Source organism: Oncorhynchus mykiss, chromosome 10, assembly GCF_013265735.2.
Source record: "Oncorhynchus mykiss isolate Arlee chromosome 10, USDA_OmykA_1.1, whole genome shotgun sequence".
Taxonomy (NCBI): Eukaryota; Metazoa; Chordata; class Actinopteri; order Salmoniformes; family Salmonidae; genus Oncorhynchus; species Oncorhynchus mykiss.
In genome coordinates this window covers 64,377,302-64,394,234 of record NC_048574.1, presented here as the reverse complement: position 1 = coordinate 64,394,234, position 16,933 = coordinate 64,377,302, and the positions used below count along the sequence as shown (strand labels likewise).

General features: G+C 43.3%; 1 protein-coding gene across 11 annotated transcripts in view; it reads left to right on the top strand.

Moving 5' to 3' along the window:
• Window positions 1-16,933, top strand: part of LOC110533185 (teneurin-3) — a 410,089-nt gene that overhangs the window by 320,353 nt on the left and 72,803 nt on the right. For 6 of the 11 annotated variants that reach the window (XM_036933606.1, XM_036933605.1, XM_036933612.1 and 3 more), the window contains 5 exons: window positions 1,143-1,151; window positions 2,625-2,771; window positions 4,039-4,258; window positions 11,460-11,579; window positions 16,767-16,899. In XM_036933606.1, coding sequence (XP_036789501.1) covers window positions 1,143-1,151; window positions 2,625-2,771; window positions 4,039-4,258; window positions 11,460-11,579; window positions 16,767-16,899 — 629 coding nt within the window. The remainder of the gene's footprint in view (window positions 1-1,142; window positions 1,152-2,624; window positions 2,772-4,038; window positions 4,259-11,459; window positions 11,580-16,766; window positions 16,900-16,933) is intronic. The other 5 variants (XM_036933607.1, XM_036933610.1, XM_036933616.1 and 2 more) reach the window with 1 other exon arrangement.

The window sequence follows — 16,933 nt, the reverse complement described above, 5'->3', positions numbered from 1 at the left end:
TAGCTTCCCAGTAACCCTCCACTCTCTCTCTATCTTTTCATCTATTTTTTTATCTCTGATTCATTGATTTATTGATTCAGTGATTCGGTCTTCTATTGTTGTCACTGTGACTATTTGTTTTCTCATGTCTTCATGTCTTGGTACTGTGGGGGAAATCCGATATCATGTCCTCTCTTGGCGCATGGGAGGATGTTCAGTAACTACCAGGCATGGTAGAACTGAACTGGGGCGGGTTTTAGCCCACATAACCCACCAACCACGGCTCGGGAACGCCCACGCGTTGGGCACCGGGCGAGGCCACAAACGTTCCAGCGGCCCGATAGAATAACATTGAAATAACGTCATCTGAGCTCCAGTAGCTGACTAGGCATTTTTTTCTTAAAACGGGGGTGTTATCCCGGATGCTTTGCCTCAATGCTTTTTGTACACGTGTCAGTCTTTTCTTTTGTTTGTTTTTTTTTGCTTTCCCCGATTTTGACAGTGAAGAATGGCACCTTAAAATGTCCAAACAACATGAATATACGTTTATTTGTTAATAAATTGATTTTGTTTTACTAGCACCATCAATGCCTTTTGTAGAGAACTAAGAATTGGAGACCTTTTAAGCTGAAGTGGAGATATGGACTACTTCTTTAACCCTCGACACCTCGACCTTCCAACAGAGCTATCTCCCCCGCACGCAGTGATCTCTCCGTATCAGTCTCTCTCTCTTTCTCGCGCACTGTCTTTCCTTCTCTGTATCCCCCTGTCTTCCAACAGTATGTCCACGGAATCCTGCCTCCTCCCTTCCTCTCTCTCTCTCTCTCTCTCTCTCTCTCTCTTTCTTTCTCTCTTTCTCTCTCCCTTCCTCTCTCTCTCTCTTTCTCTCTCCCTTCCTCTCTCTCTCTCTCTCTCTCCCTTCCTCTCTCTCTCTCTCCCTTCCTCTCTCTCTCTCTCTCCCTTCCTCTCTCTCTCTCTCTCTTTCTCTCTCCCTTCCTCTCTCTCTCTCTCTTTCTCTCTCTCTCTCTCTCTCTCTCTCTTTCCTTTTATGTGTTTGTCAGTCGGTCTGCAACCCCCTTCACAGAGACTGAAGTACTGAGTTTTTTTTGTTCATTTTTCTTTCCCAAATTTTTCTCCTTTTCCTTGGCCCCCCCTAATCGCAGGATTTAAAGGTAATTCATACAAAAGCCCCAGGGAGATTGTCATGAACAATCACTCTCTGCTCTCCTGTTTTACCCACTCTCTCTCTTTATCTCTTGTCTTGAAGCACGGCGTAAACGTGTCTTTGTACCAGTCCCTCACTGTTTTTTGTGGTCCTTTTTCTGGTTATCTCCATTCTTGTCTGTCTTAAAACCTGTTTCCAGCACACACTCACACACACACACACACACACACATACTGTACACTCAAACACGGACACACACACGTGTGCCATTTTGTTTGGAATTCCCAAAACTCAAACTCAAACACACACACACACACACACACACACACACACACACAACCTACACACCACTGACCACCCTTCACACATGGTTCTTCCGTTTTGTTGGAAAATCCTTGTTGGTCCTGTTTCCATGCATCCGCGGCCTGTATGACCTCCTGACTGTCTAGCCTAGTCGCTGGGCTGCTTTCACTTCCTCCTGGGCTTTGCTTCTATATTATTACAATTGTATTATTCTCTTGTTTGTTATTATTCTGTGTAAAGGAATGTGACCGAGGCATAAAGTATAGCTGTGGAGGCAGGGACTCAAGCCAGAGCCCTCCCTATACTTTGTGTCCATATTGTATTGTAGCTTCACATGGATGTGCCAATAGCTACTACTATCAAAAACTGAAGAAGGCAGAGGAAAAACGATTTAGGGCTTTAGTTTGGGTTCTTTGATTTTGGATTCTGTTTAATTTGGGCTATTTTGGGACATTGTCATTATTAAATCTCCCTGAATTAATGACACATTTTATTTTGGCTTCTTCTTTTGTAGTGTATGCTGCTTTTTGATTCCTTTTGCTCTCAATTTCCATTTCCAACATTTGTATTTCTGACATCCTCTCTTACTTGACTTAATTAAGGCCAAATTCATGTTTTCTTTCAAATTCTTCAACGGTTAACGAGGTTAACGAATGGTTCTTCACGAGGCTTCTATCGTTCATGTGAAATTACAGCATCTGTGCATTTCACAGGCCTGTCTAACTGTCTGATGTCACACTGTCTGATGTCACACTGTCGGTTAAATGTTAAGTTCACCAGAAACCTTTTCATTTTGGTTGGTTATCTACCTGTTAATCTGAATCTGTTTATGTTGATTGTTCATTTGTTTGTTCTCATCGGAAAAACTGAGAGGGGTGATCTCCTCGAAAAAGGAGGACACAGTCACGCATGTGTTCACACACGCACGCACACACACACACACACACACACACAATGCTGAATCACAGAGAAGCACCTACATACAGACACACACCACAATGTTGATATGAGATACACAAGTGCACTCACACACTCTCCCTCCCTTATTCTTACCTATGCATGCACACCCACACACACACACACCCTCAGCCACACACACTCCCCCCTCCCACATACACACATAACCCTCCTATGTGTGTGAGTGTGTATTAACTCTCCATGCTCTGGTCTACTACAGAGGGCTGCCCAGGCCTGTGTAACAACAACGGTCGTTGTACCCTGGACCAGAACGGATGGCACTGCGTCTGCCAGTCCGGGTGGCGTGGGGCGGGATGCGACGTCGCCATGGAGACCCTCTGCACCGACGGCAAGGATAACGAAGGAGGTGAGACATGCAGAAAACCACGTTTTCACGTTTTCACTAAATGGACATTTGTCTTTGGCTCTGGGTTACATTACGTTGTATGCCAGACATTTTCATTAGAAGTCACTTCCAGTACAGGGAGTTCATACATTGGAACTGTGCGTATTGTGTGTGATCCTTGCTGGGATTGAACCCACAACCACATTATATGTGGATCTCTCCACTCTTTAAAGCTCCACCAGGAAAGGCGGTGGCGTCACCGCTATAGAGGCCTGTTAAATAAAGAAATAGAAGAAGGAACAAGTCACGTCCTGATTAGTTTTGGAAGAGGGGGATGAAGGAGGGGTGGGTGAGGGACGAGGTAGGGGTGCGTCAATCAAAGTTTTTACCACCCACCCCCCGCCCTGTGGCTGCTGGTTGCCAGATGTACCCCAAGCTTTTAATAACCTAACAAAGGCGAATGGCAGCCTTTCATGAGCTCCACGTCCTACCTCCCTCCTTTCTTCCACCGCTCTTTTCCCTCTCCTCCTCTCCCCCTTCCTGTGGACGTCACCTGTGGGAGGCGGAGCAGATCTCATTCCCACACAAAGGCCTTGGAGAACAGCAGGGATGCTGTTGAAGTAGCAGAGAGAACTTTTTCTCCTTCTTTATTTCTCTCTTTCTCTCTATCCCTCTCCACTTTCCTTCTTTCTCACTCACTCACTCTCTCATTTTCTATCACACTCTTTCTTTCTCTTCCATTATATTTCTCTCTGTCTAGCTCTCTCTCGCTCTCTCTCGCTCTCTCTCGTTCTCTCTCGTTCTCTCTCGCTCTCTCTCGCTCTCTCTCGCTCTCTCGCTCTCTCTCGCTCTGTCGCTCTCGTTCCCTCTCGTTCTCTCCCTCCCTCACTAGCCTACCTAACGGTGAGACTCCAACAGCAAATTTAACCTACAGTTATCCCATCCAAGGCACCAGTCAGGATGGAGGAACCAGGCAGTTTGTCACCACAGCCAGGGGTTAGAGGTCGACTAATAACGTTGAACAACTTGGCCTGCTATTCGCTCTCACAGGAACACAGCCAATCACATTCTGAAAGCCCAACCGAATACAGCCAATTATAACAACACATACCTTTGACCATCTGACAAAAAGAGCCACTGGAGGTAGATTTGTTTTTAACTTGGTTAAAAGTATTTTGTTAGTGAATTCACTGTATATGGTTCCTTTAGAGTTATCAGAGAGAATCTGATCTGGATCCCATTCCTTACTCCTCTTGTTTGCCTCTTCATAACTCTCTATCTCTCTCAGACGGCCTGGCTGACTGTATGGATCCAGACTGTTGCCTCCAGACATCCTGTCAGACCCAGCCTTACTGCCGCGGCTCCCCGGACCCCTCTGACATCATCAGTCAGAGCCCGTCCAGCCTGATGCCCCAGCATGCCGCACGCTCCTTCTACCAACGCATCCGCTTCATGGTTGGACCAGAGGGCAGCCACGTCATCACCGGGGATAACCCCTTCAACAAGAGGTGAGCGTTCTCATTTCACCTTTATTTGAACAGGTTAGTGTGTGTGTGTGTGTGTGTGTGTGTGTGTGTGTGTGTGTGTGTGGAGGGCTGTGGCGGTCATTACATTTTGTCAGACGGTTATTGTCATGCAAAAGAGTAAGAAGAATAGAATCGTTTTTTGCCCATTCAAGAGTGAGTGCGAATAGGAAATGACTCTGTTGAGTGTAAAAGTGATCATTTAAAAGAGATCCTATACACTAGATTTTGAGTTATTTGTCAACTTTAGTTGTGAATGATACAAACAAAAATGTCTTAGAAATCAAAACATATATGGGCTGCATGGTGTGATTATAGGCTACTAATGATTTGAGAAAGTCACAAAAAAGCTTGTGCTCTGTTCCTTGCCTCAGGCTGCACACGCTGTTATCTCATCAAATGATCATATTTTCACCCAAGTGATCATATTTTCACCCAAGTGATCATACTTTTTTATATTCTCAATTGAATCTTGTCTTTACTAATATGTAAAATGAGTTTCAATTTAATATGGCCCATTATCAAACGGGCAGGAACAGAGGCAGAGGAAAAATACATGGAGGCCGCTTTCCTGACGGTTAGTTTCTTCAACCATGCTACTCCGGTTATTTCACCCCAGGCATCAACAACTGTTTGAGGAGCATGCAGCCTCTTGCTGCGCGACAAGTGATATTCCTCCCAATCTCTGTATGCCATGGGATCTCCAACCCTGTTCCTGCAGCTACCCAGTGCTTCGTTTGGAAAACCAAGTGAAATCTGTTCGGGAACATCGATAGTAACATGTTTTCACAACAAAACATATTTCATTTCTTACTTTAGTTGTGTTTTAAGAAAAAAATGCCTGGTCAGCTACTGGAGCTTAGACGACGTTATTTCAATGTTATTCTATCGGGCCGCTGGAACATTTGTAACGCTGAGAAAGGAATGAAGGAGAGAGAGGAGGACATGGAAATGCATGGTTCTGTAGCTAAAGGTAATGTGTCTATTAATTATAAAAATATAAAAAATGCCCAATTACTAGTGTATTCAAAATCAAATACAAATTCACTATAATTGTAGGCTACCTGTAAGCTGCCCTGCACAATCAGTGAACCAACAGTATCCCCTAGGGCTGTACGTTCTCTACCAGTCTCATGGATATAAAGTTTGGAGCGTAGTGTAAGGTAACCAGTCCGTCCAATATGCATAATAATACAGTCCACACTCAAGGGTGATTAGTAGAATTTGTTACATTTTGGAGTATAGGCTAGACCAATTATGTACCAAAGACATCTTAAATCAGTTTTGTTTTGTGTTTTTCTGCCATGTGTAATATGCGGTAGGCTATGTATTGTATAACAGCACAAGGGCTTGGGCTCATAGGCCTATGCAAATGCATAAACTCTAATATCTGTATGGGCGTTTTGAATGAATCATCACCTTAGAAAGCGCTGTCCATTTCATTGTGTTAGGCTTTGAAACAACATCCACAACGACCACAGTTTTCCACTCAGTTTCAACCTGCTGTTGAACTTCTGAGTTTTAAAAACACTATACTGTTTTGATGATAAGTGTTTGATGTGATTTTCGGTTGCGTTTGGTTAGAGGGACAATAGAGCTCTGAGTACCAGGCCATTAGCGACCTGATGGTCGTTAGCGAGTTGGGTGCTACCAACGCATGCCCAGAGTACAGGACCCTACCATGGCCCTTGGTGTGTGTCCGTGTCCGTGTCCGTGTGTGTGTGTGTGTGTGTGTGTGTGTGTGTGTGTGTGTGTGTGTGTGTGTGTGTGTGTGTGTGCGAGTGCGAGTGTGTGTGTGTGTGTGTGTGTGTGTGTTTGGTTGCCTTGGTAACAACCAGCCAGGTGGTTACAGTGGTCTATAACAATGTTGTCTACAACCATGAACGTTTGTTTCTCCATACTGGACAACAACATGTGTCATATACCATGACCAGCTTCAGTTGTGGTCATTCTCAAAGGTCTTACGACTGTTTAAACTTGAGCGTTGCTTTAATTCAGTCCAGAGTACCGTGCACGTTTGTGATTGTTCACAATTGATCTAGAACCAAATAGATTTCAATAAGAGCAGGACTAACCAGCCGGTAGAGATTAGCTTATGTTTAGAAAGCAAACTTAATTTCCACATAGCGATAACAGAGTTAAATAGAGATGTTAAACACGGTGCTCACTGGAGAGAACAGAACCGTCTGATCATCTGATAAAGCAGGAAGAAGTGTGGAGAAATGAGAGGACGGAACTAACAAATAAGGAGAGAGGGAGGTGGACAGAGAGAGATGAGCGAGAGATAGAGATAGAGGAAGACAGAGACATGGAGGGAGATGATAGCGAAAGAAAGATAAATATATGGAGATAAAGGGAGAGAGTCAAATTAACATCTGTCCCGTGTTAGACCCACCTATCCGGGGGCTTTGTTTAGCCAGTAGTGCTAACACAGAACATGTGCCTGAACATTTCCTTTAGCCCCTGCCAGCCAGCCAGCCATCCAACACACACACACACACACACACACACACAGGATCCGCAGTAATCCCCAACCAAACAACAGCTCCTCAGCATCAACATGTGAACAAACAAGGCTCTCGCAGACCCGCTCTGCCTCTCCTCCTCCTCCTCCATCTCTTCTTCTCCTCCGTCTGTGTGTATTGACATGCCACTCTCCGTCAACAGAGATAGAGAGCTCGTCGTTTAGTAGGAAATGACACTCGGGCGAGAGACTGGAATGGAGATATTATTCAGGGTGGCAATTCATTCAAAAGAGACATACTCAATAAGAAAGTACAGATGTAGCATCTTAATTTGAGCCAGTTTGATACAGCAGGAAAACAATCCGTCATCAGCAGGAAATGTGAATATACAAATAATGGACATTTTTGTAGGGGGAATTGCAAACTTCAGAAGCCTTTTTAAACCTCAAATACACCACAAGTTCTACATTTCCTGCATTGCAGCAACGTTCTCCTGCAACATGGTGATCAAATTAAGACCGTACATCTGTAGTCTATGATTGTTTCCATTGCGGCGCAGAGCAGACATCCTGTAAGTTACTGTCTGCAGCACAAGAAGGACAGGAAAGAGCAAAAACCTGTTTACACCTACATTATTATTGACTTCTCCAAACCTCCAATTGAAATAGCCTCTCTGCTTTAAGAGCAGGCATTACCAATGCTTTCTGACAAGGTTATTGGATAAAAACACCTTGGATGCTGGTGTGTGTCTCAACTTCCTGGGCTAAAGCTTTATTTTCCTTTGTCTGCCATAATAGTTTAACAGTACAATGGCAGAACATTTTCATTTCAGCCAGTGGAGTTTGTTTAAATGCAATCCTTTGGCTCCCTTATACAGGTTAGAGTTACTGGGAATAAGGAGTCTGAATACACTGTGAAGAATGTTATTATTCCTCTTTATGGATCGTGACGTGCCAAATTAGGCATGTGGCCACGAACGCTTCACTACTTTATGTGGTGGCTCACATACACACACACACACACACACACTCTCACACACACAGACACACAGCTGAATTTAGATAAGACCGCTTCTTTGCCACACTTCAGCAAACTCCAGACAACGGAGACGAGCGATGGAGCTTAAAGGTGCAGTATATTAAGCAGGAAGACCGACCCCCAACCTCTTTCTTGTTTTAGGTCCTTCCCACAGTGTTTTTATATTGCACACAGATTTCAAGCGGATTAACGCTCGGGGACTAGTTGGTCTTGGCTCTGTCGACTCCCTTATGGCCCTGTTCTGTGTAGTGATGTTGTGGTCTCGTGGTCAAGGGCCCGGTTAATTGGTCCACTGACTGGGGTTAGCAGGGTTGAGGGTTCAAATCCCAGGTGCCGGGCCACAGCTGTGGAGCCGGAGCGTTATCCTGAATGACTTTGGTGAGAGGCCAGCTGGCGGCTAGAGACTAATCTGTCTGATAAGAACTACATGGAGCACATCCTGGACTGTGGTGTCCAGCCCAGTGTTTAAAAACTCAGGGTAAAAGACAACATCCTCAATTGAATGAATTAAAACCTTTATTGACAGAAAAGGAATGTCATACAGCAGACATGGACGTGACAATCAGTGCCAGTACAACATGTACAGATGTAATTTAGAGAAAAATGAATACTTTGTATTTTACAGAGGTGACAGTGACACTGATGTTTTTGGTGACGACACTGACACATTCTAACTCCAAGGCACATTCCTTGACATGCAACCATTTAAAAAAAGGAAATATCACCCGTCAGTTACTGAGGCGCTGCCTGTTGCCCACAGCAACCATTGTCATGCTTATTATGAGAGAGAGGTGTGTGCCAGTGGGAGGGGAAAGATTAAGGGTTAACTAAAGGTTTCATTCCGTCATGCACCAGAGTAATGATAGTACCAGAGTAATGATAGTACCAGAGTAATGATAATACGTAATGATAATACCAGAGTAATGATAATACCTAATGATAATACCAGCGTAATGATAATACCAGAGTAATGATAATACCAGAGTAATTATAATACCAGAGTAATGGTAATACCTAATGATAATACCAGAGTAATGATAATACCAGAGTAATGATAATACCAGAGTAATTATAATACCAGAGTAATGATAATACCAGAGTGATAATACCAGCGTAATGATAATACCAGAGTAATGATAATATGTAATGATAATACCAGAGTAATGATAATACCAGAGTAATGATAATATGTTATGATAATACCAGAGTAATGATAATACCAGCGTAATGATAATACCAGAGTAATGATAATACCAGAGTAATGATAATACCAGAGTAATGATAATACCAGAGTAATGATAATACCAGAGTAATGATCATACCAGAGTAATGATAATACCTAATGATAATACCAGCGTAATGATAATACCTAATGATAATACCAGCGTAATGATAATACCAGAGTAATGATAATATGTTATGATAATACCAGAGTAATGATAATACCAGCATAATGATAATACCAGAGTAATGATAAAACCAGAGTAATGATAATACCTAATGATAATACCAGCGTAATGATAATACCAGAGTAATGATAATACCAGAGTAGTGATAATACCAGAGTAGTGATAATACCAGCGTAATGATAGTACCAGAGTAATGATAATACCAGAGTAATTATAATACCAGAGTAATGATAATACCAGAGTAATGATAATACCAGCGTAATGATAGTACCAGAGTAATGATAATACCAGAGTAATGATAATACCAGAGTAATGATAGTACCAGAGTAATGATAGTACCAGAGTAATGATAATGCCAGAGTAATGATAATGCCAGAGTAATGATAATACCAGAGTAAGGATAATACCAGAGTAATGATAATACCAGCGTAATAATAGTACCAGAGTAATGATAATACCAGAGTAGTGATAATACCAGAGTAATGATAGTCCCAGAGTAATGATAATACCAGAGTAATGATAATTCCAGAGTAATGATAATACCAGAGTAAGGATAATACCAGAGTAATGATCATTCCAGAGTAATGATAATACCAGAGTAATGATAATTCCAGAGTAATGATAGTACCAGAGTAAGGATAATACCAGAGTAATGATAATACCAGAGTAATGATAATTCCAGAGTAATGATAGTACCAGAGTAATGATAATACCAGAGTAATGATAATTCCAGAGTAATGATAATTCCAGAGTAATGATAATACCAGAGTAATGATAATTCCAGAGTAATGATAATACCAGAGTAATGATAATACCAGCGTAATGATAGTACCAGAGTAATGATAATACCAGAGTAATGATAATACCAGAGCAATGATAATACCAGCGTAATGATAATACCAGAGTAATGATAATTACAGAGTAATGATAATACCAGAGTAATGATAATTCCAGAGTAATGATAATACCAGAGTAATGATAATACCAGCGTAATGATAGTACCAGAGTAATGATAATACCAGAGTAATGATAATACCAGAGTAATGATAATACCAGCGTAATGATAATACCAGAGTAATGATAATACCAGAGTAATGATAATACCAGAGTAATGATAATTCCAGAGTAATGATAATACCAGCGTAATGATAATACCAGAGTAATGATAATTACAGAGTAATGATAATACCAGAGTAATGATAATTCCAGAGTAATGATAATACCAGCGTAATGATAATACCAGAGTAATGATAATTACAGAGTAATGATAATACCAGAGTAATGATAATTCCAGAGTAATGATAGCGTCTATTGCAGCGTCTATTGAACATGCTCTTAGAAACACTCTGGGTACAACTGGGTATGTGTGTGTCCCAACTGGCACCCTATTCCCTATATAGTGAACTACTTTTGGTCAAAGGTAGTGCACTATATAGGGAATAGGGTGCCATTTGGGAGACAAGCATTGTTTTACAGTGACAGACACTCAGACAACCTCCCTAAGCAAATGGAAGGCATAAATTACAGCTACATTATGCAACCCCCCCACACACACACACAGACACACACACACACACACACACACACACACACACACACACACAGGTATTAATGAAGTGAGGACGCTGGGTAATTTATGGCATGTTTACACTATAGAAGGGGAAGAGGGAGGGGGGACATCAACTGTACTGTCTGGCATCCTCTCAGACTGTTGTAAAGGATAGTGCTGGGGGGGGGGGGGGGGAGTTGTGTGTGTGTGTCTCTCTTTCTCTCTACAGGGTGATTCAATGCTCCGCTACTGATTAGCACTCAGTGAGAGCTGTAATGACCTGGGAAGGAGAGGAAGGAGAGCTATAAGTAAATCTAGCTACCCTCCTCCTGCGTATGCACACACACACACACACACACACACACACACACACACATTGTAGATATCTCCACAGGACCAGACCCATTGACTATAAACTAATCTAAATGGTCCACCGGGGTGGGTGTCTGTCTGGATCACAAGTGATTTTGTGTGTGCATAGTGGTGACCAGAGATGGAAATTGGTTAGTTGACCGAGGCCAAGATTTGCACGTAGCACTGTACAGTGTCATACTGTGGTGTTTATGAATGTGCTGAGTGAAAGTTGTCTAGTTTGTTATTTCCTGTCAGTCCCCTAGTGTGATGTGTATCTCAGGATATCTCTATCTCCGCGGCGTCTCAAAGCTGCAGTGTACAAAATAACAACGTCTCTAAGTAGATCATCTCTATGTGTTGTTTCTCCCCAGCCTGGTGTCCATCATCAGAGGCCAAGTCCTGACGGCAGACGGAACCCCCCTCATAGGAGTCAATGTTACCTTTGTCCACTACCCCGACCACGGATACACCGTCACGCGCAAGGACGGCATGTAGGTCCACGTACACACACACACACACACACACACACACCACAGACTCTGGTCTTCCTCACCACTGACACCTCATACAGTATTTGATTTATGTTGTGTTTTCAGGAGTTGTTGATTGAATCATCGTGAGTGTGTCTGTGTGTGCATATATGCGTGGATGTTTTTCTGTTCATCAGTGAGTGTGTGAGAGAAAGAAAAGAGAGAGAAACTGCAACGTGCTTCTTCTCCCGTCCCTCTACGACTCTGTCTCACAGATCTCCCAAAATCCTCTCACTCATGCAAATGTAATCTCAGTAGCTTCCCCCGAATGAAAAAACACACACTCTCTCTCTCACACACACACATAACCCCCCCACCCCAATGAAAACCCTGCGCCATTTAAATGTGAACTGGGGGGCTGTTTAAAATGCATTGGTTATACAAAGGAAGAATCTATTAGCCTGCATCATTCTAGCGTAGGGCACACACACACACACACCTCCACTACACCCTGCCCCCCACTCCGGTGTTATTACAGCGAGTGTTCCTGCAACCCTCCTCGACACCTACCAGGATATAGGAAACTCAGGTCAAGTCCCAAATAGCACCCTATTCTCTATATAGTGCACTACTTACTTCCCATAGGGGTCTGGTCAAAAGTAGGGCACTAGATAGGGAATAGGATGCCATTTGGGACAGAGGCGCAATCACTCCCAGGCCCCATCCCCATCAGTACCTTTTATTACACCACCTGCGCCCAATTAGATTGTAAAGCAGTGGCGTTAAGGGCAAAAGTGCAAGCCGTGATATTTGGTGCTCCCTGCCTCATTGAGAGGAGGCTCTGTGTGATTGCTGGGAGTGTAATAGGTTGAATCTCTAGGGCGAGTCTAAGCTGCTAGATTGCAATAGGTGTGTGATGGCGACCACTGTGGCAAATTGAATACATGATGTTGCACGATATTCCACACTGCAGGTTGCAATGTATCCAGCCACTGTGCCATGCCCCTGTTACTATATAGACTAAATGAAATGGAATCATTTATGTTGTTGTAATAGGCTGAATAGACTGCCATGCCACTGCTAAAATAGACTGAATATAATGCCATGCCACTGCTAAAATATACTGAATATACTGCCATGCCACTGCTAAAATAGACTGAATATAATGCCATGCCACTGCTAAAATATACTGAATATACTGCCATGCCACTGCTAAAATAGACTGAATATACTGCCATGCCACTGCTAAAATATACTGAATATACTGCCATGCCACTGCTAAAATAGACTGAATATACTGCCATGCCACTGCTAAAATATACTGAATATACTGCCATGCCACTGCTAAAATATACTGAATATAATGCCATGCCACTGCTAAAATAGACTGAATATAATGCCATGCCACTGCTAAAATATACTGAATATACTGCCATGCCACTGCTAAAATATACTGAATATACTGCCATGCCACTGCTAAAATATACTGAATATACTGCCATGCCACTGCTAAAATAGACTGAATATAATGCCATGCCACTGCTAAAATATACTGAATATACTGCCATGCCACTGCTAAAATAGACTGAATATAATGCCATGCCACTGCTAAAATAGACTGAATATACTGCCATGCCACTGCTAAAATAGACTGAATATAATGCCATGCCACTGCTAAAATAGACTGAATATACTGCCATGCCACTGCTAAAATATACTGAATATACTGCCATCCCACTGCTAAAATAGACTGAATATAATGCCATGCCACTGCTAAAATATACTGAATATACTGCCATCCCACTGCTAAAATATACTGAATATACTGCCATCCCACTGCTAAAATAGACTGAATATACTGCCATGCCACTGCTAAAATATACTGAATATACTGCCATGCCACTGCTAAAATAGACTAAATATACTGCCATCCCACTGCTAAAATATACTGAATATACTGCCATGCCACTGCTAAAATAGACTGAATATACTGCCATGCCACTGCTAAAATATACTGAATATACTGCCATGCCACTGCTAAAATATACTGAATATACTGCCATGCCACTGCTAAAATAGACTGAATATACTGCCATCCCACTGCTAAAATAGACTGAATATACTGCCATCCCACTGCTAAAATATACTGAATATACTGCCATGCCACTGCTAAAATATACTGAATATACTGCCATCCCACTGCTAAAATATACTGAATATACTGCCATGCCACTGCTAAAATAGACTGAATATACTGCCATGCCACTGCTAAAATAGACTGAATATACTGCCATGCCACTGCTAAAATATACTGAATATACTGCCATGCCACTGCTAAAATATACTGAATATACTGCCATGCCACTGCTAAAATAGACTGAATATACTGCCATCCCACTGCTAAAATAGACTGAATATACTGCCATCCCACTGCTAAAATATACTGAATATACTGCCATGCCACTGCTAAAATATACTGAATATACTGCCATGCCACTGCTAAAATAGACTGAATATACTGCCATGCCACTGCTAAAATAGACTGAATATACTGCCATGCCACTGCTAAAATAGACTGAATATACTGCCATCCCACTGCTAAAATAGACAATCAAAGCTCTTAGAGTTTGACCCAGAAAGACGGCAGGTAGCCTAGTGGTTAGAGCATTGGGCCAGTAACTGAAAGGTTGGTGGATCAAATCCCCGACCTGTCAAGGTAAAAATCTGTCGTTCTGCCCCTGAATAAGGCAGTTAACCCACTGTTCCTAGGCTCATTTCAATAAGAATTTGTTCTTAACTGACTTGCCTAATTAAATAATGGTGAAATGAAAAATGTAAAAAATAAATTAATAGTCAAACATTGGCAGTAGAACGGCCTTACTGAAGAGTTCAGTGACTTTGAAGGATGACGTAGGATGACAGGATGACACCTAGGATGACACCTTTCCAACAAGTCAGTTTGTCAAGTTGCTGCCCCGGTCAACTGTAGGTGTTGTTATTGTGAAGTGGAAACGTCTAGGAGTAACACCAGCTCATCCGCGAAGTGGTAGGCCGCACAAGCTCACAGAACGGAACCGCTGAAGTGCGTAGCGCGTAAAAATCCAAACTGCCTCTGGAAGCAACGTCAGCACAAGAACTGTTCGTTGGGAGCTTCATAAAACGGGTTTCCATGGCTGAGTAGCCGCACACAAGCCTAAGATCATCATGCGCAATACCAAGTGTCGGCTGGAGTGGTGTAAAACTCACCGCCATTGGACTCTGGAGCAGTGTAAACTTGTTCTCTGAAGTGATGAACCACGCTTCACCATCTGGCAGTCCGACGAATTAATCTGTGTTTGGCGGATTCCAGGAGAATGCTACCTGCCCGAATGCATAGAGCCAACTGTAAAGTTTGGTGGAGAAGGAATAATGGTCTGGGGCTGTTTTTCATGGTTCAGGCTAGGCCTCTTAGTTCCAGTGAATGGAAATCTTAATGCTACAGCATACAATGACATTAAATCTAGACGATGCTGTGCTTCCAACTTGGGGAAGGCCCTTTCCTGTTTCAGCATGACAATGCCTCTGTGAGGTCCGTACAGAAATGGTTTGTCGAGATTTGCGTGGAAGAACTTGACTGGCCTGCACAGAGCCCTGACCTTAACCCCATCGAACACCTTTGGGATGAATTGGAACCCCAACTGCGAGCCAGGCCTAATCGCCCAACATCAGGACCCGACCTCACTAATGGTCTTGTGGCTGAATGGAGGAAGCAAAGGGGGGGACCATATTAATGCCCATGATTGTGGATTGAGATGTTTGACGAGAAGGTGCCCACATACTTTTGGCCATGTAGTGTAAATAACAATATATCTGGTCATAACAGATTGGATGTTGGTGTCACTGCTTGTCTGTGCTTGCATGAGTGTGTTCTTTTATCTATGCACTTTCTGTATGTGTTGCGTGTGTGTCTTCACACTTCACCCCACCAGCCCCCTCCAGACACAGAATATAGGACAGGACTTAGGGGACCTTCTCTCTCTTCCACACGGATGGCTCTCCCTATAGGCCTGCTACATGTTAAAAGACAAAGTTAGCTAGCCAAACGAAGCTCTCTCTCACCACACACACACAAACACACACACACATCCAATAATAATTGGCCCCATCATCTTATTTTCAGTATAGGAGAAAGAACAGAAACATGTTTTGTTCTGAGAAAGGAAGAGGGAGAGATATAGCAGGGAGAGGGAGCGGGAAAGAGAGAGAGAGCCTCAGGTTAGACATACTAGACAGGAGAGACAATTAGAACAGGACAGTCTGATCACCCTTCATCCACACTCTACCTCCATCAGTGTCAAAGATACAGAGATCTCTGTCTCCAGGGCCCAAGAACAACCAGGAGGAAATGTGTGAACATGTAAAATGTCCTTTCTACTGATTGTGTGTGTGGGCTGAAGGGGGATGTGTGTGCGTGCCTGTGTGTGTCTGTCCATGCGTTCGTCCGCCTGTCTCTCTGTGTGAATGTACATGCCTGTGTGTTTCCGTCACCACCTCTAACCCCATCTCTCTCCATCTCTCTCCACTTCTCCCCCCATCTCTCTCCATCTCTCTCCACCTCTAACCCCATCTCTCTCCATCTCTCTCCACCTCTAACCCCATCTCTCTCCATCTCTCTCAAACTCTAACCCCATCTCTCTCCATCTCTCTCCACCTCTAACCCCATCTCTCTCCATCTCTCGCCACCTCTAACCCCATCTCTCTCCATCTCTCTCAAACTCTAACCCCATCTCTCTCCATCTCTCTCCACCTCTAACCCCATCTCTCTCCACCTCTCTCCATCTCTCTCCACCTCTAACCCCATCTCTCTCCATCTCTCTCCACCTCTAACCCCATCTCCCCATCTCTCTCCACCTCTAAACCCATCTCTCTCCATCTCTCTCCATCTCTCTCCACCTCTAACCCCATCTCTCTCCACCTCTAAACCCATCTCTCTCCATCTCTCTCCACCTCTAAACCCATCTCTCTCAACCTCTAACCCCATCTCTCTCCACCTCTAACCCAATCTCTCTCCATCTCTCTCCACCTCTAACCCCATCTCTCTCCATCTCTCTCCACCTCTAACGCCATCTCTCTCCACCTCTCTCCACCTCTAACCCCATCTCTCTCCACCTCTAACCCCATCTCTCTCCATCTCTCTCCACCTCTCTCCATCTCTCTCCATCTCTCCAGGTTTGACCTGTTGACCAACGGTGGGGCCAGTCTGACCCTGAGTTTCGAGCGGGCTCCGTTCCTGATACAGTACCGCACCGTGTGGATCCCCTGGAATGTCTTCTATGTCATGGACACCCTGGTCATGAAGAAGGTGAAATATAGTTGAAAAAGATATTGAATTCAAT